Source organism: Takifugu flavidus, chromosome 18 (genome assembly GCF_003711565.1).
Source record: "Takifugu flavidus isolate HTHZ2018 chromosome 18, ASM371156v2, whole genome shotgun sequence".
NCBI classification, from domain to species: domain Eukaryota; kingdom Metazoa; phylum Chordata; class Actinopteri; order Tetraodontiformes; family Tetraodontidae; genus Takifugu; species Takifugu flavidus.
Window position 1 is genome coordinate 4,427,813 of NC_079537.1, and position 24,486 is coordinate 4,452,298.

General features: G+C 44.5%; 1 protein-coding gene across 1 annotated transcript; it reads right to left on the minus strand.

Annotated features, from left to right (window-relative positions):
• Positions 1-1,415: 1,415 nt before the first annotated feature.
• Positions 1,416-19,603, minus strand: myo15aa (myosin XVAa). The gene is made up of 65 exons (XM_057015438.1): positions 19,520-19,603; positions 19,142-19,224; positions 18,854-18,917; positions 18,662-18,771; positions 18,503-18,577; positions 17,888-17,978; positions 17,787-17,792; positions 17,585-17,688; positions 17,381-17,444; positions 17,194-17,307; positions 16,937-17,098; positions 16,727-16,840; positions 16,532-16,590; positions 16,175-16,298; positions 15,934-16,029; positions 15,713-15,844; positions 15,498-15,623; positions 15,113-15,190; positions 14,866-15,023; positions 14,701-14,746; positions 14,493-14,617; positions 14,226-14,343; positions 13,927-14,102; positions 13,756-13,840; positions 13,624-13,677; positions 13,474-13,555; positions 13,154-13,284; positions 12,935-13,030; positions 12,622-12,857; positions 12,318-12,508; positions 11,982-12,054; positions 11,721-11,912; positions 11,500-11,621; positions 11,250-11,344; positions 10,320-10,443; positions 9,063-9,127; positions 8,646-8,750; positions 8,511-8,565; positions 8,225-8,372; positions 8,048-8,141; positions 7,850-7,967; positions 7,628-7,743; positions 7,356-7,415; positions 7,017-7,092; positions 6,827-6,942; positions 6,631-6,749; positions 6,354-6,495; positions 5,662-5,773; positions 5,482-5,556; positions 5,096-5,298; positions 4,766-4,890; positions 4,611-4,674; positions 4,468-4,540; positions 4,272-4,345; positions 4,106-4,188; positions 3,897-4,027; positions 3,727-3,821; positions 3,552-3,629; positions 3,379-3,475; positions 3,132-3,292; positions 2,843-2,976; positions 2,605-2,738; positions 2,379-2,512; positions 1,824-1,964; positions 1,416-1,668 (listed from the first exon to the last, which is right to left on the minus strand). Exons 1-65 carry the CDS (start codon positions 19,601-19,603, stop codon positions 1,567-1,569), a joined length of 7,020 nt encoding a protein of 2,339 aa, XP_056871418.1. The 3' UTR covers positions 1,416-1,566.
• Between the last annotated feature and the right edge of the window lie 4,883 nt (positions 19,604-24,486).

A 24,486-nucleotide genomic window follows, 5' to 3' on the forward strand; every position in this document is an offset into this window, starting at 1 on the left:
GTCTCTGCAATTCTGCTTTAAATGTGTAATAAAGTTTGTTTTTTTTAAAATCAAATACAGCTATCAACGATACTGAGCATTATTTAAATGCGTCAATTTATGCGCTGCTATTTCTACAACGCATTTGCATCGTTTAGACATTTTCATTACTGAAAATTATTCAGTGATGTAGCCAAAAGCTGTGTGCCAGAATTCACTTCCTCTAATATGTTTACTTTATCGTGCACATCCCAATGTAACCGGATGGTTAACGGGTATGTGCGTGTCTGTTGCATTTCTCTCCTTTGTCCCCAGTCATGGTTTTGCCATGGTGTCCTGGCAGGTGAGTGGCATGCCCCTGATGACACCTGGTGCAGCTGATTTGGAACCAGTGATGAGACCTGTTTATACACCTCAGCATTTTGGTTGGACACAATCTGGCAAAGCTGTGTTGTCCCTGTGTGATGGTGAACTCCAGTTTGGTGTGGTGTTCCTGGCCTCTTTCTAAGCAGCTGCCCTGAGCTACATCAAACTGCATGTAGACAGGACAGTGCATTGTGCCTGTACTCATTTGTGCATTTACCAGTGCATGGGTGGTCTTTGGAAAACCCCCAAGAAGGTAACTGCTCTTTAGGTGAAAGTCCTAAGGTGGCGTTGTGGGCATTGGTTTTGTTCAATCTGCAACATGCAGTTCCACACAAACTCCACCGCATCAGCCCACGACAAGAAAATATTTAAGATACATTTGTGTTTCACTACTCAACTGCTTAAGGCTGCTTAGTCATTCTAATTTAAAGATCAATAAAATACAAATCTTTTGAAAATCTAATGAGGGCATGTCAGCTCTGCTGCAGTCTCCGCATTAACTGAAAAGGTATTATATAAGTGTGGAAATTCACTAGAATGAATGTTACTTATTATATTTAGACTATTCATTTAATAACAGCAGAAAAGAAGTCTGAAACTAAAACTAAACATCTGAGCTATACATTCCCTAGGACATTTTTTACATTCTGTGTATTAAAGAGAGGAAGATGGTGAGCTTGCAACCTACTGATCTGACAGTATGGATGATCCATCCATCCAGTTATTTTGTGCCCACCTCCACTTATTCCTGCTCAGGTGCTGAGGCAAAGAAGGTTAAGGGCTCCAGTCAGTCACAACTCACACACATTTACTCACGCATTCGTATCTAGGAGCAATTAGACTCTTCATCCTAACTGATGTGCATGTTATTGGACAGTGGGGTCAAAGTGGGGTAGCTGAACATCACCCCAGGAAAGGAACTCCACATAGACTCAGTCAAACTAATGCACACCTTAGCCTATTTGTCACTCAGTAATCACAATAGTGAAATTGTTGGATATATGCTAACAAGACTTGCTAAATTATTAATATTTTGCTGGTGAATAATAGACCAATCAACAGTAGACCAGTAGGTTATAGCAGTTGTTATTTTTTTTAAAGTAAGATTTTACAAATGCATTAGCAACCAAACAAAATACAACATTAAAGTTACATTAAAAACTTTCTATTTAATAGACAGAGGTAGATACAGTATATTTATGAGGCATAGGGGTGGATGTGCTACAACAGGGTTATTTCACTTGGTGGGAGAGTCAATCTCTTTTCTCTGACTGACAGCATGTTATCCATGTGCATGGCAATGACTCGGCACAGCTCCAGGCCCTGGAACACCCACGAGCACAGACACACAGCGATGAAGAGAGAGACAGAATGTAGTGCTATTTAAAGTGAAATAAGTTAGACAAATTGTATTAAATCATTTTCCCTCTTTTCCATCTGTTCTCAAATGTCTATTACTCACACGTACACACACACACCTGCTCGAGCTGTAGCTGGGTGATGCGCTGGTTTAGCAGGTCTCCAATCATAATGTCCACATAAGGATAACTGGAACCGGATGTTGGTCTTTGGGTGCGAGTTGACTGGATCTCTTTCAGTGAAAAACGCACCATGGCCTCCTATGAGGGACATGTAGGAATTAATACATGCACATAATGTCTGGATGAAAAAAGTTATACACATTTTGACGTGATAGCTGGTAAATGTCAATTAACACTTAAAACCGGAGGCTGGAGTACTGCGGCAATGAAAAACAGCAAATGCAATTACCAGCAGAGGGAGCCAGACTGTATATTCCTCAGTCAATATTGTTGATATAGATATGCACAACTACTGTGTACATCCATTTAATGTCTACTGTTTAACTTCCATGTTTTGAAGTTCAAATGTGCAACAGTAAACAATCTGAGAGTGGTTGAAGCATCAAAGATGCTGTGTGTGTGTGTGTGTGTGTGTGTGTGTGTGTGTGTGTGCGTGCGTGCGTGTGCGTGCTTGTGTGCATGTGTGTGTTAGTGTGTGTGTGAGTGGCATACATGTGTATCCTTGTTAAGGAAGTGCAGTCCGTTCAGATTTACAGCCAGGACACAGGGTGACTGAATGGAGGCAGAGCTGCAGCTTTGGATGTAGAAAAAGGACGACCCAAACATTGGAAAAGCACCGACTAGTCCTAAATGTGGGGAAAAAACACAGCCAGTTATTGTGCAAAACAGTAAAATTCATGGGAAGTAAATGTATCACAGTGATGGTGTAACATTATACCAAGGAACTGTGCACGGGCCTGGTGTGGGTTTAAGGGCTGGATGTGCTGCATGTGTTGCGTTGTTGTGTTCAGCCACAGCTGTGGGCTCTGCTTGCTGTAGAACGGTGCTGGAACACAATCTTGAACCTCACGGCTAAAAAGATACACAGGGGCAAAAATCTATTACTGATAGAAGAAAAGTCAGAAGTCATTGTGGGGTGACTGGCCCTGTATCGGGCCTCTGGTGCCTTCACTTACACGGTGGGCAGGTAGACTGAGTCTTTGGCACGGTGCTGTAGAGCAGCCAGTCTGGCGATCTGCTGCAGCTGCTGTTCGCTGGCCTTACCCTGAGGAACGATGCTCAGCAGGGCCTTCAGATAGTCTGGGAGCACCTTTGACAACGAACAGGAAACATGAAGACCACAAACAGCGGTTATGCAGCGGAGGTTGTCACTAACGAGAGATTATGCTGTAAAATCACCCTCTCAACTGGTAACCATGCAAAGCATTGAAGACTTCATTCTCTTGTGAGCTAAATGTGTGCTACCTGGTTATAGTGCATGGTGACATAGAGTTCATTGTCCAGCTTGAGAGCCAAGCTCCACACGACTCTTCTGAACCACAGACTATAGTTGGTGTCCACTGTCTCTGCCTCTGTTGCGATATCCAGGATGTACTCGCGCTTGTTCAGTGGACGCACATTCTGACCTGCACAAATACACACACACACGCACGCTTCTGTCGCATTTTATACAGTATATGTTGAGGTTGTTGACATTTAGGAGCCTCATTACCTCTGTGTGTCACCAAAAAGACAGCGTATTCATCCAGTGCTTCGGGCCTGTGCAATTCCATCTCATAGCAGAGCTCCTCAATGGCATCTAAAGCAACCTGGAATAAACAAATCCTTCTCAAACAATCTGAATTTGGCATCCTTTCTTTATGCTTGGATGTATTGGTGACTTACAGAGCATGTCTTGATTTTTAAGGGCCTTTCAACCCCCCCAGGCAGCAGGACCAGCTGTCTCTTTGAGCTCCGCCCAGCCTGCACACAAACAGCCAATCAGAGGGAAATGTCACAAGGTGAACATCAGTATGGAACGGCCTAACAATTAAGCTTGACACCCGTCTTAAAGACTAACCAGGATAGCTCTGAGTTCAATGTTGTTGGGATGCTGGACTCGTCCACCGTACTGAAAAGTCCTCCTCAGATTCTGCTCGCAAGCCTTGGCGATGCCTGTTTAAATCAAGAGTGGTAGCTGATCGACACTGGGAAACGACAGCCGTCTGGCTGGTGAGCGCAGCACCTTACTTTGGTACTGATTTGTGGGGCTGACGCAGACATCCTGGAGGAACTTCAACAGGAACGGCTTCAGGACGTCCGAGCAGCGGTGGAACGCCGTCAGGATGTACAGCAGCCTCCATCCCCTCTGACAGCTGTCCCTGTACCAAAGAACCCACACACAGATCAGAGCTGGGCTCGCCGTGGTAACACAGGCATGTGGCTTTTGGGAGTCTTACGGTTTGGAGCTGGTGTTGGCTGTTACTTGCTTCATCAGCTGGCAGTAGGTTTCATCCTTAATCAGCCCATGTTCACCACTTAACTACATTCAATAGGACAGATAAATACAGCTTTCATAACATAATCACTTCATCTGTCTTTCTTATGAGAAGAATGTGTGAGAACCTTCAGTACAGTGTTGACCAGGTCTTGTTCAGTCTGACCCTTCAGTGGGACATCTCCCATAAACCTCATTATAGCTGGAATAAACACAACATGGAATATATGAACCTCCAGATCTGAGTTCAACATCAGCTCAAGCAGCCTTTACTATCTCCAACAATATCTCCTTCCATTTCTCCTCTACTCTCTCTCCCCTCACCTAAACAGATGTCGGCAGCCACTCTATTCATCCCACCGTCTGAGAAGTCGATCAGAGACTCCTGGATCAGCGACTGGGAAGGCAGAAAGATGGCATCAAACAGACAGAAAATACAGACAGAGATGCCACAGATCAAGTTTTACCTTGGAGAATTTGACCATATCAGCAGGGTCTCGACACTCTTTCCCTTTTTTGGTTTTCTGATCCCTATTCGGAAAATGCAGGATGCATCCTGTATTATGAGCTTTAAATGTGAAGATATCTTAGCATGTTTTCGGCTCTATGGTTGGTGCCTGACCTTCGTTCCCCCTGCGCTTCCCTGAAGTACTTCTTGGCAAACTCGGCCATGTGATATTGGCCACTGTTCAGATCCACTTCGTCCAGTACGACGCTCACATTGTCCCCGTACATATCATTTACCACCTAATGCACACACATCAGACATGACGCTAACAAGATAACATGAAAGATGCAATCATAAACACATTTTCAGTTCTGTAAGCAGAAATAGTTTAGCAAATATCATATAAACAACAATTATACCAGTATACAGGGTTACAATTTCACTCAGTCATTGATAGTTTCGCTGTCTCACGTGGATGCCAAAAAAGTGCTTTTGAAGCTTCACCTCTGTGGAAAGGTCAAGCTCATGGGCGGCTATGGAGGACCCCATGGCCACAGCGATGGCCGCAGATGCAGCCACTTGCCCGTGTCTGTCCCGGGGCTCCACGCGGTCAGGCGGGAGAACCAGGAAGTCCGGGGCTGCCACCGGATGGACGTACTCACTGGGGAAGGCTCCTGATTTGCCATACACAGCCCCGAAGCGCCAACCTGGACTCAACCAAAACGAGCGTGAGTCAACGTAAGACAAGCATTTGAAGAGAAAACCTTTTGCCAAAACAAACATCTGAGAATAACAGAACAAAAAAATGAAAATAAGGTGCAATATACCACAAAAGTATTTTGGACAGCACACTTAAATGCACGCAGACTGAGCAGCCTTGTCAAACGCACCAAACTCAGAAGTGTCCCTCTTCAGTTCCTCCAGAAGCATGACTTTCTTTCTCACTATACAGCCGTAATGTTTGCCTGAGCCAGAGAGATGCACATCATGTTAGGAGCGGAGCAGCAGGGACAAGCACACAGAATATGGCTCACAGATGCAGGAAACACAAGAATCTCTTTGATTCTCACCAGCTTCCAACCCATCCACATGCTGCAGCCGGATGATGTCCCCTTTGTGAAAGTTGAGCAGAGTCCTGTCCTCGTTGATGAAGTTTCTCACCGCCACCACATACTCTGAGTCCTGGCAGAGAGCATATGTTGAAGATAATAAGGTACATGCTCTCCCATGCATCTCAGATCTCTAGATTTTATGTTCAGGGGTTTTTTCTTAGTCGTGAGAACTCTATCATTGGAATCTTGGTACAAAATAAAGCTCTATAGCCTGTTGTAAAACACAGCAAAGTGATTTGTCACATAAAACCAAACTATTGAAAAGCTGCATTCTCATGAAATGAATCTCCAACTAAAGTTCATGATATGTTGTGTTTGATATCATTTGTTTTGGTAGCTGGATGAAGCAAAGTCAAGTCAACACAACTCTAGTGTAACACTATGAGAACATTGTTTGCCAGTGACGACTGATTTCAGGTTTAATTTTGCTGTTGTGAAGATAAATAATTATTTAATCTCTTAGAAACTCGTTCCTCTGGACAGTTGACCTTAAATATAAATTACTTTGAACTTAGACATTAAACCTAATAGTGCCTTTAACTACTTCCCCCAACTTCCAATTGTAAAAAGCAGATAGCACATCTGCAAGGATTTCAACTTAGATGTAATACAGCTACACTTGCAGACGAGCTCCCCAGATGTTCTCTGACCTTCTTTAGTTCTGTGAGGAAGTAGTCGATCATGTGTTTGACCTGTGCAGCCTTGGCTGAGAACAGGATCAGCTTCTCATTGGTCAGGTTGAACTCCAACATGTTCTTCGAGGGAATTGACACAAACAGGATGTCCGAGTAGCTGCACGGGAAAAGATAGCATGCAAAATGAGTAAAGGGCCCCTGGGGCAAATAACTGGTGGTGACAATGGGCTGATCATTAGCCCAGAGCGGAACTTTTTGGCTAGAACTTTGATCTTGCATCATGCAGTCTGACCTGTAAGGCCTCAGCACTCTGAAGTAGTCTGGGGCAGTAGAACTGCTCCTCACCATCTTCAGCAGTTTAATGCCTTTGTGAGACACAGACAGTACCTGCACGCCAGTCCCAACGCTGCCCTGGAGGTGCAGACACCCTCTACTCAGCAAGAACTTATCAGCCTACATGAGTCAGACACCAGCAAGAGACCACTCACAGAAGCGGGGAACAGGCGGGAAAAGTAAATTTCCCACGAGTCTCTGGCCACGGTGACAACTTTCTTCTTCACGTTGCCATCTTGGATTCCTGAAACCGGGTCGACTTTATTCTCAGCTGTTAAAAAGACAGTGCCCAGCTGTTAAAAAATCACAAAGGACAGTGGGGAGATTGAGGGGCAAATTTTAGACCTAATAAATCTTTCATCTTCTGTCTCTCCTCCTGGGTGATCCGGATGCAGGCCTCTGAGAAGGTATCATGCACAACCTGCAGCAGCAACAGCAAGAGTGTCCCAGATTACAGGTCGATACCCAGACAAACGCCAATTAATGAGAAAAATGCAAAATTGTCCGCCAAAAATGTTATTAGAAGCTATTTTTGCTGAGTCATCTTAGCTACTAGCACATATACACATACGTTGAAATTTAAATCAATAAAACAGTGAACATGGTAGATGGGGGTTGTTTTTTTTATTTCTGGTGACAAATGAACAAAAGGAGAAATAGTTGGAAACAAATAATATAATCAACCTGTCGAAAGATCAGATCCAGGATCAGTGGGTTATTAAAGTTCTCTTTAGGATAGAAAACCTGAACAGAAAAGAAAAAACACATGGTTAACATGTTAAAGATATATGGAAAATGATAATGAAACATCACCATATTAAAACATCGTCTAGTGGCTCTAGTTGTATATTTAACAACGCAAAGCTTCTTTTTTTTTACATGTGTACTTGTCAGAACTTGCAGGTGGATCAGATCTTATAATGAGCAATAAACCAGATTGCATTCCCAAAATGCACCTCTTTCCTCATGTAGAGTTTCCAGGGAACATTTGAATAGGTGTAATATTCTTCACTGGTCCTGCTGTGGAGCTGAGTCTGAATGATCACCTCCTCAACTGGCAACTCTCTGGACACTGGAAACACACACACGCACACACACGCACACACACACACACACACACCACAGATTGATTCTGTTTTTTCTGTCCTTCGTATTTACGTCAGACTCGTGGAACGTACCTGGAGGAGGAGCTGGGTTTGTGTTTGAGCCCGGTGGGCTGGCAGGGTGGGACTTGATTGTCCTGGAACCTTTGAGTCCTGCCTCTCCTTTTTTAAAGGAGGATGGCTTCTTTACACTCTGAAATAAAAATAATGGTGGTCTTTGAGCCTGTGTGTGACCGTAGGTGTGTAAATGTTCAATACAATCAGCGTTTGTACCGGCTTTGGTGGGTTTGCCATCTGATCTTTGAGGATCTCCATGGCTTCATCGTGTGGGTCTGGCTTCTTTACAAACATCCTTCCATCACCTTTCCTACAAATGCAAAGAGGATAAAAGCCAAGCCCAAAAAAAGGTAAACGTTAAGCTCAAATCTGAGGATATTATACGAATGTTACCTCTGAGCAGCAGGTCCACTGAACATGCTAGTGCCAGCAGGTTGATGCTGTTTGATAATGTCCTTGATGTCATGGCTGGGATCCAGGCGTTCTGCGTTCGTTGGACTGGCCTGGACCACATCCTCAGGAGGGGGGCCGCGTGTGGGACCTGGGATGTGTTGAATCAAATACTGACATCACGACTTTCATTCAACCATGTATCTTTTAACAAGGATTACTAATCCGATTTTGCCGCCCTCTTGCCAAAACTGCAAAGGTTCCTTTTACACCAAGCATTTCGACGTACTCATTTTTCGTGGAGCTGTAGCGGGACTGTACGGCGAACGTTCAGTCTCTGTGGTCTGCAGAAAGAAGAGCTGATGTTAACAGATGTACACGTGCACTTATTTGTGCTTCATCGTGATGAATAACTGCCATGGACCTGGCGACGAAGTGAAGGTGGCGAGCTGGGGCCGGCTGGCGTCGGAGGGAATGAGGACATCATTTGCTGCTGGATTGCAATAGCCTGCATGGTCATCTGCTGAGCCTGCACAGAGGCCATGACATTTCTTTATACTATATCCAGCGTTAACAGGAGGGGTTTACAAGTGACATAAGGACGTCATGACTGAAGCTGTGTCCTCAGTTTAAAGTTAATGTCAGTTCATTAATTTTCATCCATTTAAAAAAAAATTTTGTTTATTACTTAACTACGTTCACATTTTAGTGTCTTTTTTGTTGTTCACACTATTCTACTATGCAAGGCTAAGAGGCTAATTAGCACCAGCAGGTTGGAGCTGTTTTTTGGAAAGCCAACTCCACAGGCATTTAATTTATTTTAAAGAAACAAATGACCAACCATGATGATGGCTTGCTGGTTGATGATGGTCTGTTGTTGTTGAGTCAGTATGGCCTGCTCTGGTCCTATAAGAGTAAATTCAGGAACAAAAACCATGTAGCGAAACACGATTGTGGTGTACTAAGCCATTATAGGCACACTAGTTTCACTGCAAAATGCACACTTTCTGACCTCAAAACAAAAGCTAGACTTGGTTTTTGGCTAACTCTATCATGCCCATGCTCTCAAGGCCAAACATGCAGGGAAAACCTGGCTCACGCTTGATTTCTATACCTGGAGCACCTGACATCGCAGGCAAGCCCGGAGCCACAGCAGTGGCAGGGAGTGCGGGCACCCCTGACGAGTCAGGGAGAGCAGCATCACGGGATACTACGGTATCACCTGAGGGGGCAGCAGCTGGCACGTGAGCTGGTGAAAATGTGGGTGTAATGCATGTGGCAGTAGCACAGGTGGGAGGATTCTGCTGGTGGGGGGGTTGCGGAGGAAGGTTGTATTGGTGGTGCCGCTGCTGTGGTTGTTGCTGCTGCTGGCGGTGTTGTTCGTGGTGATGGTGGTGGGAGAGGATAGGCATTGTAGGGACGGGTGGCATCATCCCTCCGGCTACCGGGAGGACCGGCACAGCTTGAGGGTTACGAGCAAAAGCAGCGGCAGGTCAGGACTCTTATTCTCAAGGGGAAAATCAATTCGGCCAACAATTTTTTTTTTCAAACTAAGAGAAAATTCTTGGTGAAGACAGATTCTCTCCAATAATGTTATAGATGCAGAAAAAAGTTCTTGTCAGTGAAATAAGCGATTTCAGCTTCAGGATCCACACCAGTAAAATTTAAGCTATAATAAATCGAGATGCAAATTTTATTTTGTTTTGTTGGGGAAAGATATGCTGCCTGTAGAAAAAGAGCTGTGGAAGATAATGAACAGTTTGTATAGAATGAGAGTGTCAGATGCCTTTGGAGGGTAAACAAGCCGGTGAATGGCTGTATGAATTATCGATGAGGGCAGGCCACCAATTACAGCCTCTGAACAACAGATTAAGGACGGTAAACTGTGCACGCAAAACTTTACACCTTACTGGAAACCTCATCATTGAACATCATGACAATCATTACAATCAGCGGGGGCGCTCGGGCTAACAGAATTAACTTTAAACTTTAGGTTATTTCATTACATGCTTGGTGTCTAGAAAAGTTAAGCTGAAAAAAGAAACAGTTTAAAACGTGTCAAACTAGCAGGACAAACGCATGGATAACACTGGATCACCTCCTGGGTGTATTCCTGGGGGATAAGGTCGACTGGTGGATTGATGAGCGTCCTCCTGTCCTCTTCCTCCTCCTGTGATGCCTATACCTCCTCCTCCCTTCATCCTTGCTGACAAACTCCCCATCTTTTCCATGGCAGCCAGAGAGAAGCAGTAAGCAGGGAAAGGACAGGCGAGGATGATGTTAAAATGGAGTTTGACAGACATGAGTGAGGTGTGTGTGGGAAAAGGAGGGTGGCTGATGGAGACTTTGTATTAGAGTCTGTAAAGCTGCAGGAACTAAATACTCTGCAAGAAGTACCGTAAACTCTGGAGAAGATGGGCACAAGTCTTTGTTACTGCTATGGTTTCATGCCAATAATGGCAGAGAGATTAGAACAGAATTCAAATGATGATGATGATGATAATGATGATGATAGACTGTCCAACTAAGGGGGGAATTACAGAGCATTGCGGCAGACATGTTTTCCTACTGCCCGTCTACACTTAAATACGGTAGTTCTCAGTAACCTAATCATCTCCTTCATTCATACGAAAACAAAACAGTGGGTCACATGTTGCACCCCTCCATCAGCACTCGTTTTCCACGACAAACAGATTGATGGATAGATGAGGAAGAGAAACTTCTTGTTTTATTCTATTGGTGTTTTTTTTTTTTAAAAGTCAGAAAAGTTAGAGAATGTTTTAAATTTGTTAAAGCACTTCTAAAATTTCAGCGCAACAGCCAAAAGCATATTCTGTAACCTTACGATGGTCAACATATGAGCAAAATGTGGTGATCATTCTCTATGATCAAAAGAATTTGGCTCACTAATATAGGATGACCATCACAGAAAATTTCCCTTTATTTTTAAATCTTAGAATGATATCGCAGTAGCATCCAAGTCAGACAGCAGAAGTGCAGCATGATGGCTGTACTTATCAGAACTCACCATGTTGCCGTCAGAGAGGACAGGGTCAAAGAGACTGTCCAGGTATCGGTCCATTCCTCTCTGATTCTGACCGTCACTCAACGCATCTGATTCAACTGGAGACAGAAGGGCAGCAGTTAAATGCATTAATGTGGTGGTTTTTTTTCTGTTGATTCAGCTGTGTGTGTGTGTGTGTGTGTGTGTGTGTGTGCGTGTGTGTGTGTGTGTGTGTGTGTGTGTGGTGTGTGTGTGTGTGTGTGTGTGTGTATACCGTGGCTAAAATAACCGTCCGAGTCAGGTAGGCTGTAGGCGGGTCTGCTACTGGCGCCGCCACTGAGAGGAAAACCAGTGGGGAGCTCATCGTCCGAGTCAAATCCACTGCCAAACAGAGCCCTGTGAGGAGGAGAAGAGAGGCTCTTTGTCAGCTTTTGTCATGCCAACGAGAAATTTGAGACAATTCGAGAGTGTGTTTGGGTGTGTTTGTGGACGGACAGGCCGGCGTTCGCTCGGACTTTAGCGGGGTCATCAGAGCTGATGATGAAGTAGCTCTTGTGCTTAGGGAAGTCTGACGGTAGCTCCAGGTCTGCGATCAGGTCCATCACATAGTCATGACCCGCTAACTCCACCCACTGGCCGTGTTCCTTCATCAGAACGGAACTCCCCCTCCACCAGTCAGACACTCCCCTGGAACACATCTAACGTTTACTAAATGCCATCCACAATGGGAGTTTATGCTTTGAAAGAAAAGATCACCTGTGGCGCAGTATATCCCCAGCTAGATCTTCTCCACAGGTCCAGGAATGGACCGGGCACAGGAATGATGCTCCTGATGCAAACCAAAAATGTAAAGAGCTTTGAGCAAGATACCAAATTGCAATAAACTGCTCTATTAAAAAGCACAAGTCTGCTTCCAACGCCTGATCTTGAGCTGTCAAGATCAATAAATGCAGGATGAAACCGGTCCCAAATAGATACCACGAAAGTGATTCTAGCGTCTGAATTTCTGTCTTTTTTTATTTTCTTTGTTTTTTTTTAAAGTAGATTTGAGCAGCTAAAATCAAGGGCCACATTATAAATCTTCTAACTCACCATCAAAGCAGTGCACGTGCAGCGCCAGGTTTGCCCTTTTCCTATTGGCTGTCCACTCCAGCAGAGACAGCGGATAAGTCCTCGCCGCCTCGGAGGCGGAGCCTGAGCCCAGCTGCGTCTTCTGATTGGCTTGGATGAGTCTGTGTTGCAGTAATGCCTGGCAAGCAGCCGGACTGTGGTCGGATACGAACCTGGAGGGGAATTTAAACTTTTTTCAGTTCAAATAAACTTAAACGTGTCGAGAGGATATGTAGTTACACATGACTGTACTGTACAGCTGCTCACGGAGGAAACCGTTTCTTACTTGAGCAGGTGTTTGTCCATCCTGGGTGAGGGGGCAAAGCTGCAGACACAGGCCAGCAGCAGCAGCCAGCCTCGCTCAGCGTTGTCAGCATTGACATTTCTCCACACCTGGTTGACGACCTGAGCGAGGATCTCATCCCGTAACCCCGGGGACGACAGACCCCTCTGGATGATATAGTTTCCAAAGATGTTTTCTTGTGCACCATTGAGATGAGGGTCCCCCATGAATCGTAACACCTGCAAGCAAAATAAAAACCCAGTTAATTACGCCTCTTTGCATCTGCATGGACCAGCAAAAAAGCAAGTCAGCCCGCCATGTTGAAGATGTCCAGGGCCTCCTTGGTCAGGTCGTCCTCCAGGCGTGTCAGAGGTGACTTCAGGGGTTCTGTCAACATCCCAAACTTTGGTTCCTGGGTGATAAAAAGGGGTTTGGAGCTTTGTGGAAGCACAATAAATTCTCACACTTACAAATGTTGAAATGTTTCTCATAATTGTCAAATAACTTTTTTTTTTTTTTACATTAGTGGTCTCACCCTGAAGTACATCTGTACATAGCGATAGAAGGGGTAGTTGTTGATGTCAAGGGGCAGCTTGAGCTCAGCTTGTTCCTGGATGTGGGGCGCTTGAAGCAGAGCCAAACAATCTGAGTGTAGCACCCTCCTGACTGCAACAAGAGGGAGCTGCAGGTCAGCCACCACCCACCATACTGTATGCTGCAGCAGTGTGGGTTCTGCTAAATATCTGGAATGTGTTTAGTCCAGTTTTTTAGGCAGAATTCTTAAGGGACGCCACTCTATCAGGACTATTCACACCATCTGTGGTGATTATACTGTTGGTGTTATTGATCACACACCTCCTGCAGTCTGCAGCAATGCCCCCAGCTCTGCAGGGATGGCCAAGTGTGTGACATTTACCACCTCCCTCTTGGACAGCTCCTGCAGGAGTCAAGGTCATTTTTAGTTCTTCAACCAAGTCGGAACTATTCGGCAGATTCCATACTCACCATTTCTCTCCGTCTCTTCTCCTGTTCAGCTTTTCTCTGGGCTTCTAGCTTCATCTGTGAACACAACACCAAAATAACTCACCGCCCGACACCTGAAATGCTCAAACACATCAGGAATGAGCACCTGTGTACCTTGATGTACTGCTTTTGAGTGATGTACATGTGGACCACAGAACGGACTCGCAGAACATTCTGTCTCATCTCCGCATAACGTTTCCTGGAGGGCAGAATAAGCGGAGAACCATGAAATCTCTCGTTTCTGGTACTGATAGAAGTCAAACTTTGAACTTTGAGCAAACCAACCGTGTGAGGAAGCCTCGGCACTGTGCCTGCAGCCAGACGATCTTCTTGCGGAAGGCCAGATATCGCTTTCTCACAAAGAACATGCGGGCATAGCGCTGCAGAGTGAGGGCGGCGAGATGACGCATGCGCTCCCGTTTGCACTCCAACATCTGATAGATGTCTTCCTTCAGAAACAGCTGCCGTTTGTGCACGCACAGGGGAAAAGAGATGGCCAAGTCCACATGTAAATGCTTTCACCATTGCCAAATCTAAACTAATTTGGATGATTGTGTTTATGTTGTAGCCTGTTAGAACTTCACCTTTGTGACTCCGACGTGGAACTCTCCTGGGCCAAGAGGGCACAACTTACTGAGCATCGCTACGCAGTTTTCTCCATTTGCTGCTGGAAGCTCACTCATTCCCACCAGAGATTTATACCTGAGAATGGCAGCAACAACACTGGTAAAGAGGATACAACTTCATATTTGAGCTAGTGGATTAAACCTTAACGTTTACACGATAAATGAAATGATGGAGATCATAAAAACCAGTTCGACCGTTTTGTATAACGTGAGAACGTCCTGTACCTGAACAGGAACACACAGAAGGGCATTCTGACAGGATACCCCTCTCTGCGAATCCGGATGGTCTCCAGGACCCCCGAGTGTTTCAGCTGGCTGCTGACGAGGTCGTCATCAAACACACCCGGTTTCTGACGGCAGTTGGACACACAGAAAAACTAAGGACAAAGTTGGGTCATGCATGCAAACACAAGGAGGCAGTTCGAAATTGTACCTTTATGTTATTGGGCTTTATACAGCGGACAAAAAAGGGGTTGCATCTGAAATGTGTTCGAGGGCTCATGTCAGTGACCTTTTTTCATTTTCATTAGAAATGCAATAAATGTAAGTTATTGACCTTAAACAGTTTCATGTTTTTGTCTTAACACATGTCTCTCACCTCTCCATCTTCTCCACCAGCTCCAGCAGGGACTGTTGGAACTTGTTGCTGACGGTGGGTGCTTGGTATTTTCTGGTGACGGTGTTGCTCTTCCGAACCTGTCCTCCTCTGTGCTGAACCGCGACGTCTGCATGAACCACGAAGAGGTTTGAAACCATCTGGACACAAACAAAGGTGCTTGCACATGAAAAACTGTTTTTTTTTTCTTTGAAAGGATTTTGTTGCTTTAATGCTCCTGTTCTTTCACCTTGTTCTTGCTCTGGATGAAGAGGTCCAGGACATCCTGCCGCACCTGATCAAAGTTCTTGTCATGGAACTTGTAAACCTACATTGTTGACATCCCAGATTATTTTTACTAAAGGAAAAACATCACATGGCAGCAAGACTGAAATCTATAATCACTAGGATGAAGACTTTGTTTTAATACCTTTGTAACTAATAATCTCGAGCAGCTGCGTGAGACCGTAAAGAAGTGCAAAGCTAATTTATTTGTTATGAATTCTCAAAGACATTGGGAACCATCCACTGTAGACATATTTAAATAAGAAATGTTTTGTCAAAGAATGTAAATGGGTGAATTGAATTTTTGCATCGTAAACAATCTACAGATAATTTCAGGAGGAGCTTGATACCTGGTAGGTGACCCGGCCAGCAAAGTGCTTAATGGTGAATTCAGGGAGGGGCATCTTTGGCTTCAGATACAGTGGGTTGTTGCCATGGTGATAGTGACACTTTTGAAGAAAGGTGTGGTCCGTTGCCTAATGACAAGGCCGCAAACTGTAAATCAGTTATCTCGATGTAAAAGAAAAGGGGATGCAGCATCTCTGGGGTCTCTACAGTGAGATACCTGTGGAAAACAGCTCTGGTCATCCAAAATCCTCAGTATCCCATGAGGCTTAGCGGCAATGAGGTCAATGCAGGGCTGGTTGTCACTGAAAGGGATGTCTTGCCAAGGGATCTGTTCCCTGTTGTATTCCTCCTGCATGGAGATCACATGACCCCAACATTTCCATTCTCCAGTGTCGCTAAAGAGCTAGCATAGCTTGAGCAGACCAGACAGTAACTCACCTGTTCTTCCTTGAAAACAATCCTGTTGAAGAAGAACTGCAGGTACTCGTTTGCATAATTGATACAAAGCTGTTCCAGGCTGTTGAAGGCTAGATCCTATGATTAACACAAAGCATACACACGCATACACACATAATTGTGGCACTGCCTAGTTCCAAATCTGAATGTGACATTAATCTGAAGAATTCATTCAGGGCAATAAGAAAACCTGTGTTCAAGAATGAGGACAAACACAACTTGCCTCAAACCCATAAATGTCCAGGATGGAGATGGAGGTGGTGTGCTGGTGGGGGTACACCTGAGCATTGATCCTCTCTGTTAACCAATGAAAGAGAAGCGAGTACAGGATCTTGGCAACTGCATCTCTAGAGTACAAAAAAGTGCAGGACAGGACATGTTGACAGAGATTAAAAATGAAAGAAAAACACATTTGACACAAAAATAATTTTGACAAAGGGCCTGAAATAACACAACCATTTGAACCGTCAATGTAATGAGGTCTCTGTGCTAAAATAAGGTCACGCAATTGAACTTGAAACTCTGGAGGATGAATAATAGATTTTTGCCAGTGCATGTCGGGCACACCATCGCCTCTCACCTGGCATCAACCGCACTTTCAACAGTCAGTGGCGTGTAGATCTTCTCCCTCATTGTCTCCTGCAGAGGAAGGAGATGATCAGACAGACAGACAGACAGACAGACAGACAGACAGACAGACAGACAGACAGACAGACAGACAGACAGACAGACAGACAGACAGATAGATAGATAATCTTTCCCATTTGATACCTACTGTGACTTTGAAGGTAATGGCTTTCTGCAGACCTTCAGGAGAGATTTGCAGCAGCTCGGCCACAACTCGGATCTCCTGAGCACTCACCACTGACGCCACCTCCTGACCATCAGCCTGTAGTACATAATCAAATCTTGAGCCATAGTAATAATAATAATAACAATAGTAATAATACCTTTGTAATGCACAGATTTGATTTCATTTTTCTACCTCATGCTTCTGGAAGTAGACATTGCCCAGGTGCAGTATGGAAGAAAGGACTCTAAAGATGACTGACTGGTCTTCAGAGGAAAAGCGGAGGTTCTCCATGGCAGCAAGCAGACGCAGGAAGTCCTCTGCATCATTCTTTTCTGGTATCCCACAGTCCCCTCCCTGTTTGAAGGCAGACAGTACCGCGACACCGCAGTCAACATGATGACTTGGTATTCCAAGCAGAGTGGTGGCCAGGACACACTCAGGCTTTCTACCTGGTTCAGATAATAGTAGGTCTCAGCCTCTTGCAGGTAGAAAGCCTGCTTCTGTTGCGAGGGAAGGCCTGCTAACATCTCGTAGAAGATGTGATAATTCCTCTCATCTTTGGCCTGATGGAGAAACACATTCAACTCTTTGACATTAAGAGCAAACACATAAATTTATTTTAAAATGATGTGACACCTGGAAGACAATACGGGACTTTTCCAGTAGATACTGAGAGGTTATGGCACCACTGATCACACCACTGGAGAGAGAGAGAGAGAGAGAGAGAGAGAGAGAGAGAGAGAGAGAGAGAGAGAGAGAGAGAGAGAACAGTGAATGAAATGAAAGAAGAAAACCAGAAATAAGACAGAATCTGGAAGAATCTATACTATTTATACTCACTCTTCTAGAAAAACCTCTATATATTTTCCGAAGCGACTGGAATTATCATTCCGTACGGTTTTGGCATTACCAAAAGATTCAAGCAGAGGAGCTGCCTCCAGGATCTATCAGGAAACCAACAGCCTTGGTCAAAATCTGTTTTCTTGGATTCATACTCATTTAGGGGTTTTATATGAAGCAGGTCAGAAGGAAAAGCAATTACCTCAATCTTCACAGGTGAGGATGCGTGAAAAACAAACAGAAGAAGTGTCAGAGTGTGTGTGTGTGTGTACGTGTGTGTGTGTGTGTGTGTGTGTGTGTAACCTGTTGCGCAATACTGGATTCGTGATTGATTTCAGCTAGGTAGCGAAGGACAAGTTTGGTGGCCTCTGTTTTCCCAGAGCCGCTCTCCCCACTGAAAAACAGGATATGGGTCTCACTCATTTAAACTATCAACAACAAATGTTTTCTCTCAATGACAAGAGCATAGCGTGTGTGTGTGTGTGTGTGTGTGTGTGTGTGTGTGTGTATTTCCGTGTGTCTGTGTGTGAGTACCTTGAGTACATTTCAGCATTAGGTTTCACCACATGGGCTGGTTCGCTAAAAAGTGGCCCATTACTGGTCACTGTACACCCGGCCTCACTTACAGGAGTCAGTGAATCTCACACGTTCACTTGGACATTTAAACCTCTGAAAGATAATCTGGTCTTGGCTCAGACCCGCTTGGGCTTTCCTTACAGGTGTCTCCTTCCAAACACGGCTAGAGTGTTCCAGAGGTGTGCCCGTGTGTGCATCTGCATGTGTTTGCCGGTTTTCTTGAGTGTACTCGTTTCTAACACACACATATGTAATGTGTGGATGCAGTATAAGCCCTCTGAGGAGGGATGTGCCCAATATTCAGAAGGTGTGGAAACGGAGCCAAAAGAAATAGAATATTACCTGATTATTATGACCTGGTTGTGTTTGGCATCCATCATTTTGGAATAAGCAGCATTTGTTAATGCAAACAAATGCCTAAAAGAGAAATACATGTGGGGAGCTGTTGAGATATGTATTTATACGTAACAGACATTAATGGAATTTTGAGATTTAACTTACGGACGACTCTCTCCAAGTGCGCGGCCCTTGTAGAGCAACATCTGATCTGTCCCATAGATGTTGTACACCTTATACGGATTCACAGAAACAAGAATACTACCTATATTTGTCTGAAATTGATATGGGATGAAGAAACAAATGAGAAAACATTAGTTTCATCAACAAACTCAAAATTGTTGCTCTGATACTTGCATAGATAATGTCTCGCTCAAATCTTTTCTTCAGGTTCTGCAAAACAGCTCCTTCCTGAAGCTCCCTGGAAAGAGAAAATGAGTTCAATATTTGGACCAGCTTTATAGCAACCTTTATGCATGCCCCACCCCTGCTACCTCCTTTTCCCTCTCTCTCGTCTATATATCAAATAAGACGAGTAGTGAAATGGTGCATAGGTCATCCACACAACATCCACTTCTATCAAACATTTTCTTTTTTGTACTATTCAAAAGGTCATGCGTGTTTCAAGAAAGAGTTGTGTCTCACTCTAGCTGCGTCATATCATCCACTCCATCTTCTTCTTGTCTCTCCCAATGAGACATGGTGGGAAGGCTTCGGATTGAGTACATCTAAAACACAAGCATACATGTTTAGAACTTATGCATATAAAGACACCCGTGATGAAAAAGCCTAAGTTTGAGGTCAAATTGTAACCTTCATTTAATATGATAATGGTTCACATTTATTTGCTCGTCATGGTCTCACAAAAATCATCTTTCAGTGACCCCCAGTAACCCCCAGGCATCAACAATTTTGACATCATATTTATCTGCAACATGACTTAATAAACCCCTACATATACCTGAGACAGTTTAGCATTTGTCTGTTTAAATTACTGTAAATTACAGCATTGACAAAATTTACCTTGTCAAACCACTTTCCATGTGGTTCACCCTCTCTGCTTAGATTCCATTCTTTTGGTTCATGTCCCATGGGTCTCTGTCCCATCACGCAATGAGGGGGCATGAACTCCCCATCTCTATAAATGGCCCGTTTGTTGAAAGTTTGCACTGAAGACAATGCCCTCTCTGCACCCCAACCATCCATATCGTGTTGCACTTCTAATACTTCAACTCCAGGGCCCTGTGCCCAGTGCTGATCAGGGCCTGATCCCTGTACCTGTGGTGACACTACAGCATATGAAGAGGGTAAATGGAAGGAGGTTCCCTGTAGTCGACGGTTTTGCAGAGCGCCAGAGAGGGTAGGTGAGCGAACTATTGGCGGGCTGTGTATACCAGGATGCATCAGGATGTTCCCATCAGAGAGCTGGTATTTTGCCTCGCGAATAATGGGGTTTCTTGATAGGGCACTAGACAAATCCAGAGTTTGAGGTGAAGTAGAAGCTTGAGAGTTGTTTATTGGATCACCTGTTCCTGACTGGTAGGGCTCAGATCCTGGAGGTCTTAGATGTGATGTGTTCTGTAAAGTGTATGATGCTCCTTGGAGGCTAGGGTTTTGCATAGCACTGGAAATGAGAGGAGAGGTTGGACCTTGTGTTTGGTTCCGTGAAAATAAAGAGGATCCTTCCAGCTGTTGAAACCTGTCCCTGTGCAGATTAGCATTGCTTAGAGCAGCCGATAGTCCTTCTGGTGATACTGCATGGTCAGGTTTGTTTGTTTTGCTCTCTGGATGTTTTAAAAATGAACTGTCTGGCAGCTGGTAAGAAGCATTGCGAACATTATGATTGAGAAGAGCAGATGAGAGCATCGGAGAAGGGATCACTGGTTCTGGCTCAATTCTAGAGACAAAAGTTCCATCCGGTAGTCTATATGTTGCTTTGCGTATGTTAGCATTTAAAAGTGCAGAAGAAAGCACTGGTCCAGATGTGGACGTTGCAGTTGTGGCCTCTGATCTACTTTCAAATGTGCCATCAGGTAAATGAGTCGGTTGCAAACCTGAATCCGGAAAGGCAGAGGGCAGCGTACGAACTGGCAGATGTGAAGATTGTTCAGATCCATTGACCATTGAGGCCTCAGATTGCTCAACTTTCTGCTTGCTTATTGTTGACAAAGCTCCGCCAGGAAACCTGTTGTTAAATGCTTGAAACTTTGAGGTCAGGTCTCCACTGGGAGGAAGCAAAGCAGTGTAGTTTACAGTCCCTGACCGAGGTGTGGGAAGAGAAGGATTAGTAGAGGCAGAAAGCATTGGTGAATAGTGCTTTAGATGAGATGTAGAAAAAGAAGCATTGCGTAGCTGGGAAGTTAGCAAAGCAGAAGGCAGAGGTTGGGTAGAATGTGCTGCTGGGGCCTGAGGATTAGCTGTCTCACGTGGTGAAAGAACATTTGTATATATGTTTGCATTACGCTGTAGAGGAGATGAATATGAGGCATTGTTTAAATGACAATTCATTGAAGATAAACCAGGGGTTGGTTCTGGCTTTACCTCCTGTCTGCGAAGAGTGGTAGTGCTAGGATTTGGGAGATATGACTTCTGAACTGCAACTGCATTATGAGAAAGTGGTAAAGCATTTGTAAGCTTAGGTGATGGACCGGGATCAATTATTTTATAGTTATACTGCATCATAGTATGATATGGTGGGGGATAAGTGGGAGGAATACTGGGCTGAGACACTGAACCCTGAAAAGATGATGGTCCAAGACTGTGGGGACTCTGGGGAAAGGGAAGTTCTGGATTCGTAATGTGATGTACTGGGGTGGTGGAATGAGGAGGCAGAGGAGATGAATGCTGCAGTGAATGAGGTGATGAGGAATGGTGCTGAATTGATGGTACTGTTGGATGGGAAAAGGGGGGACCACTCTGTTTCAAAGAAGGCTGTGGAGAGAGGGGGAGCATTGCAGGTGGTGCCATTAATGATTGACGAGATTGACAAGATTGCTGCTTTCTTGGCATACGAACAAGTGGCTGACCCCTACCAACAGGTCTATGAAAGCCTCCTTGGGGAGGTTGAATTTGTTTTGACTCCCTGATCCCTGTAGTGTTAGAGCTGGACCTTGGTAATATAGGTGTTCCGACTCTGCTCCCTGCTTGCCCTGAGGAGTGTGCTAGACCGCTATGGATGGAGGACCTGAATGGGGCAACATGTTGTGTAACAGGGGGTCCGTGTCTACTGCGTCTCTTTAAGTAGGGGCTAGCTGGGGAGGGTTTCACAGCTCCCAGTGGAATGTGTTCTCGATCTCCAGCCCCTCTTCTTACTCGCTGAGAAGATCTAAGTGGTTCACTCCTAGTATGTGGAGTAGATTGGGTCTGGTATGGGATTGAGTGAAAAAAATGTGGGTGGGGTGACTGTGACCTCTCGGGAAGAGAGGGGCTCTGTCTTTGTGAGGGTGGTGTGGCAGGAGAGGTGGACTGCCTCATCTTCTGTGATTGCTTCCTACTTTCAAATAAATGTGGCCTGTTTGAAGAAAATGATGCTACCTCTGTAGGGGGCTGCCGTCTGGAAGCTAGTCTTGGGGAGGGTGGCGGACTTGCTGTTTTCCTTGGTAATTCCATTGGTGAAGATAGAGGGCTGCGTGAAGATTGTGGTTGACTGACTGTTGGTGAAGACTTTTGCATTTCAGTGCCTCCATGGGCTCTTGACTGGGGTTGCCTAGTACTCATTGACACCTCTCTTTTGCAATGTGGCGGAAAAGAAGTTGAGTATGGCTGTCTCTGATTTTCAAATGTAGATGTGGGTAGATGTTGATTTGCCACTGATTTCCGTTTTATCAAGCGTCTCTGCTGTAAGTGATGAGGATTCTGTTTTATGCCCATGTGGAGATCAATATTAGGAGGTGAGAAATGATTTGAAGCAGGTGCTTTGGCTGATCTTGGCCTCATATGTAATGGAAGGGCTCTTCTTTGATGCTGTGGCCTTGGTAAGGGTAGTGGAGGAGGCATTTGTGGGAGTCCGGGTAAGACTTGTCCCATCTGAAAGATTTGTGTGTCATTAATAAAGGATGTCTGTGGTGGCATTTGACTGAGATGATGAGACATAAGCGGGGAAGTAGAATTAGGGGGGGAGAAGTACTCTTGTTGACCTGCCACTGCTGTTGGTGATGAGATTTGACTTGAAGAATTGTGCATTTGATTAGGGATGGCAGAGTGATGAAGCTGTGGATGGTATGTTGGGTGGAGCTGTTGGTATTTTGTATCTATATCTGATGGCATTTCAAAATTGCTCAGGATTTGACCTGATAGAGGGGAAGGAAAGAGTACTGGATGAGGTTGTGAGGGAGGAGGATGAGAAGGAGGAGGAGGAGGAGCAGGAGGAGGAGCAGGAGGAGGAGGAAGAAGAGGAGATTGCACATTTTCCACCTCTAGGATGTCTTTTCCAAATACTCTGACTTTGGGTCTTGGAAACCTAAAGGGTTCAGCAACAGGAAAAGGCATCTGCGGCATTTCTCCAAATGTCTGTCCCATTTCAGCTGTATTCAGTCCAGGTTCCATGTAAAAACATTGCTGATAAGGGTTATGCAAAGCTGCCGGATCAATATATCCAATCACTGCTTCGTTACATAGACCATAAACATCTGGAACAGCACTGGGTCTGCTGTAAACTTCTGGTATTCTATAGTAATATCCCCAGTTGTAATTTGAATTATCTCCATAGAACTCATGTGGGTCATAGAAACCATTGTAAGGTCCTTGGTCCATATACAGCATGCCATCGTCGCCATAGTATTCAGGTTCTTCATCTTGACAGTACCATTCATACTCATCATCATAGCAGCAATATGGGTAATTGTTGTAATTTACATCATCATCATCATAGTAAAACTCATCATTATAAAAATTGCCATCATCATCATTAACATAATCATCATCATCATCATCATAGCCATACCGATCATCATCGTCATAGTAATCGAGTTCTTCCCCAAAATGGTTATAACAGTTATCAGTTACTGGATGTATAGGGGAGCATCTTGTTCTCATCCTACCATGGTAATCCTCGTCCAGAGGATATTCTTCATCGTCATTCTCATAGGCCTCATTGTAGTAGTGAGTCTGTCTCCTTCTGGCATCTCTGTTCTCAAATGTCAAACGCTTTTGTTGGTACCCTCCTCCCCGTGACCTAAGCCGACCTTGGCCTTTCCCATTTAAGATCCTTCTACTCAGCCAGTTGGTTGCTGTAGCTATTCTTCCCAACATCCAGCTTTTATTCTTGAATTTTGATAATCCTTTATTTTTCCCAAACATGCCTTTAAACCTCCCTCCAAGTTCCTTTGCATCTGATGCCATTTTCTTTTTGGCCCCTAAACTGCTTAAATTTATTGACTTCTTTGGTGGCGTATTTTCTTTCGGGGTTTCTTCTTTTTTATTGGGTAAGCTGAAACCAGAAAGTCCTGGCTTTTTGTCAGCAGCTGGAAATTTGGCCCCAAAACCTGCAAAAAGTTTGCTTGAGCCTAGAAGTGGTTTGTTAGCAACAGTGGACTTCTTTTTCTTGGAGAGTCCTAGGAAGAGACGGGAAGTACTTTTAAGATTCCTCTTTGGTTTTGCTTTCTCTACTTGTTGCTGTTTTGAGGAAAATCCAAAAGGAGAGGCTTTCCCTGTGAGACCTGTTAGCACTTTTGAGGCTCCTTTCATGTGAGACCTGACGTCTGCTGTCTTCTGCGCTTTTGGTGCTGCATTTTTCTTCTGTCCTTCTAAACCAAAGCCCATCATGGCTTTGGAGGCACCTTTGATATGAATGTCACTCATCTTTTTCAGATTTAATGAACTCATTCCTTTTTTAACCTCAGTTTTTGTCTTTGCTTCCTGTTCAGCCCCTTTGTCCTCAGATGGAGGTGCTACTTTTGGAGACTTAAAACCTTTCATAGCCATGGCCTTGGATGCACCTTTAAGAGCTGTTTTGCCCCTCACTTTGTCCACCTTCTTTGTAACAACCTCTT

Bases quoted from the DNA above. Each gene is read 5' to 3' on its own strand.
- myo15aa (XM_057015438.1), bottom strand. From the start codon at position 19,603: ATGGGACAGAGACCCATGGGACATGAACCAAAAGAATGGAATCTAAGC. The intron at 15,624-15,712 runs GTATCTCACTGT...CCTTGTCATTAG, and splicing joins ACCAGAGCTGTTTTCCACAG to GCAACGGACCACACCTTTCT. The intron at 7,968-8,047 runs GTACAAACGCTG...TTTTTATTTCAG, and splicing joins TGGCAAACCCACCAAAGCCG to AGTGTAAAGAAGCCATCCTC.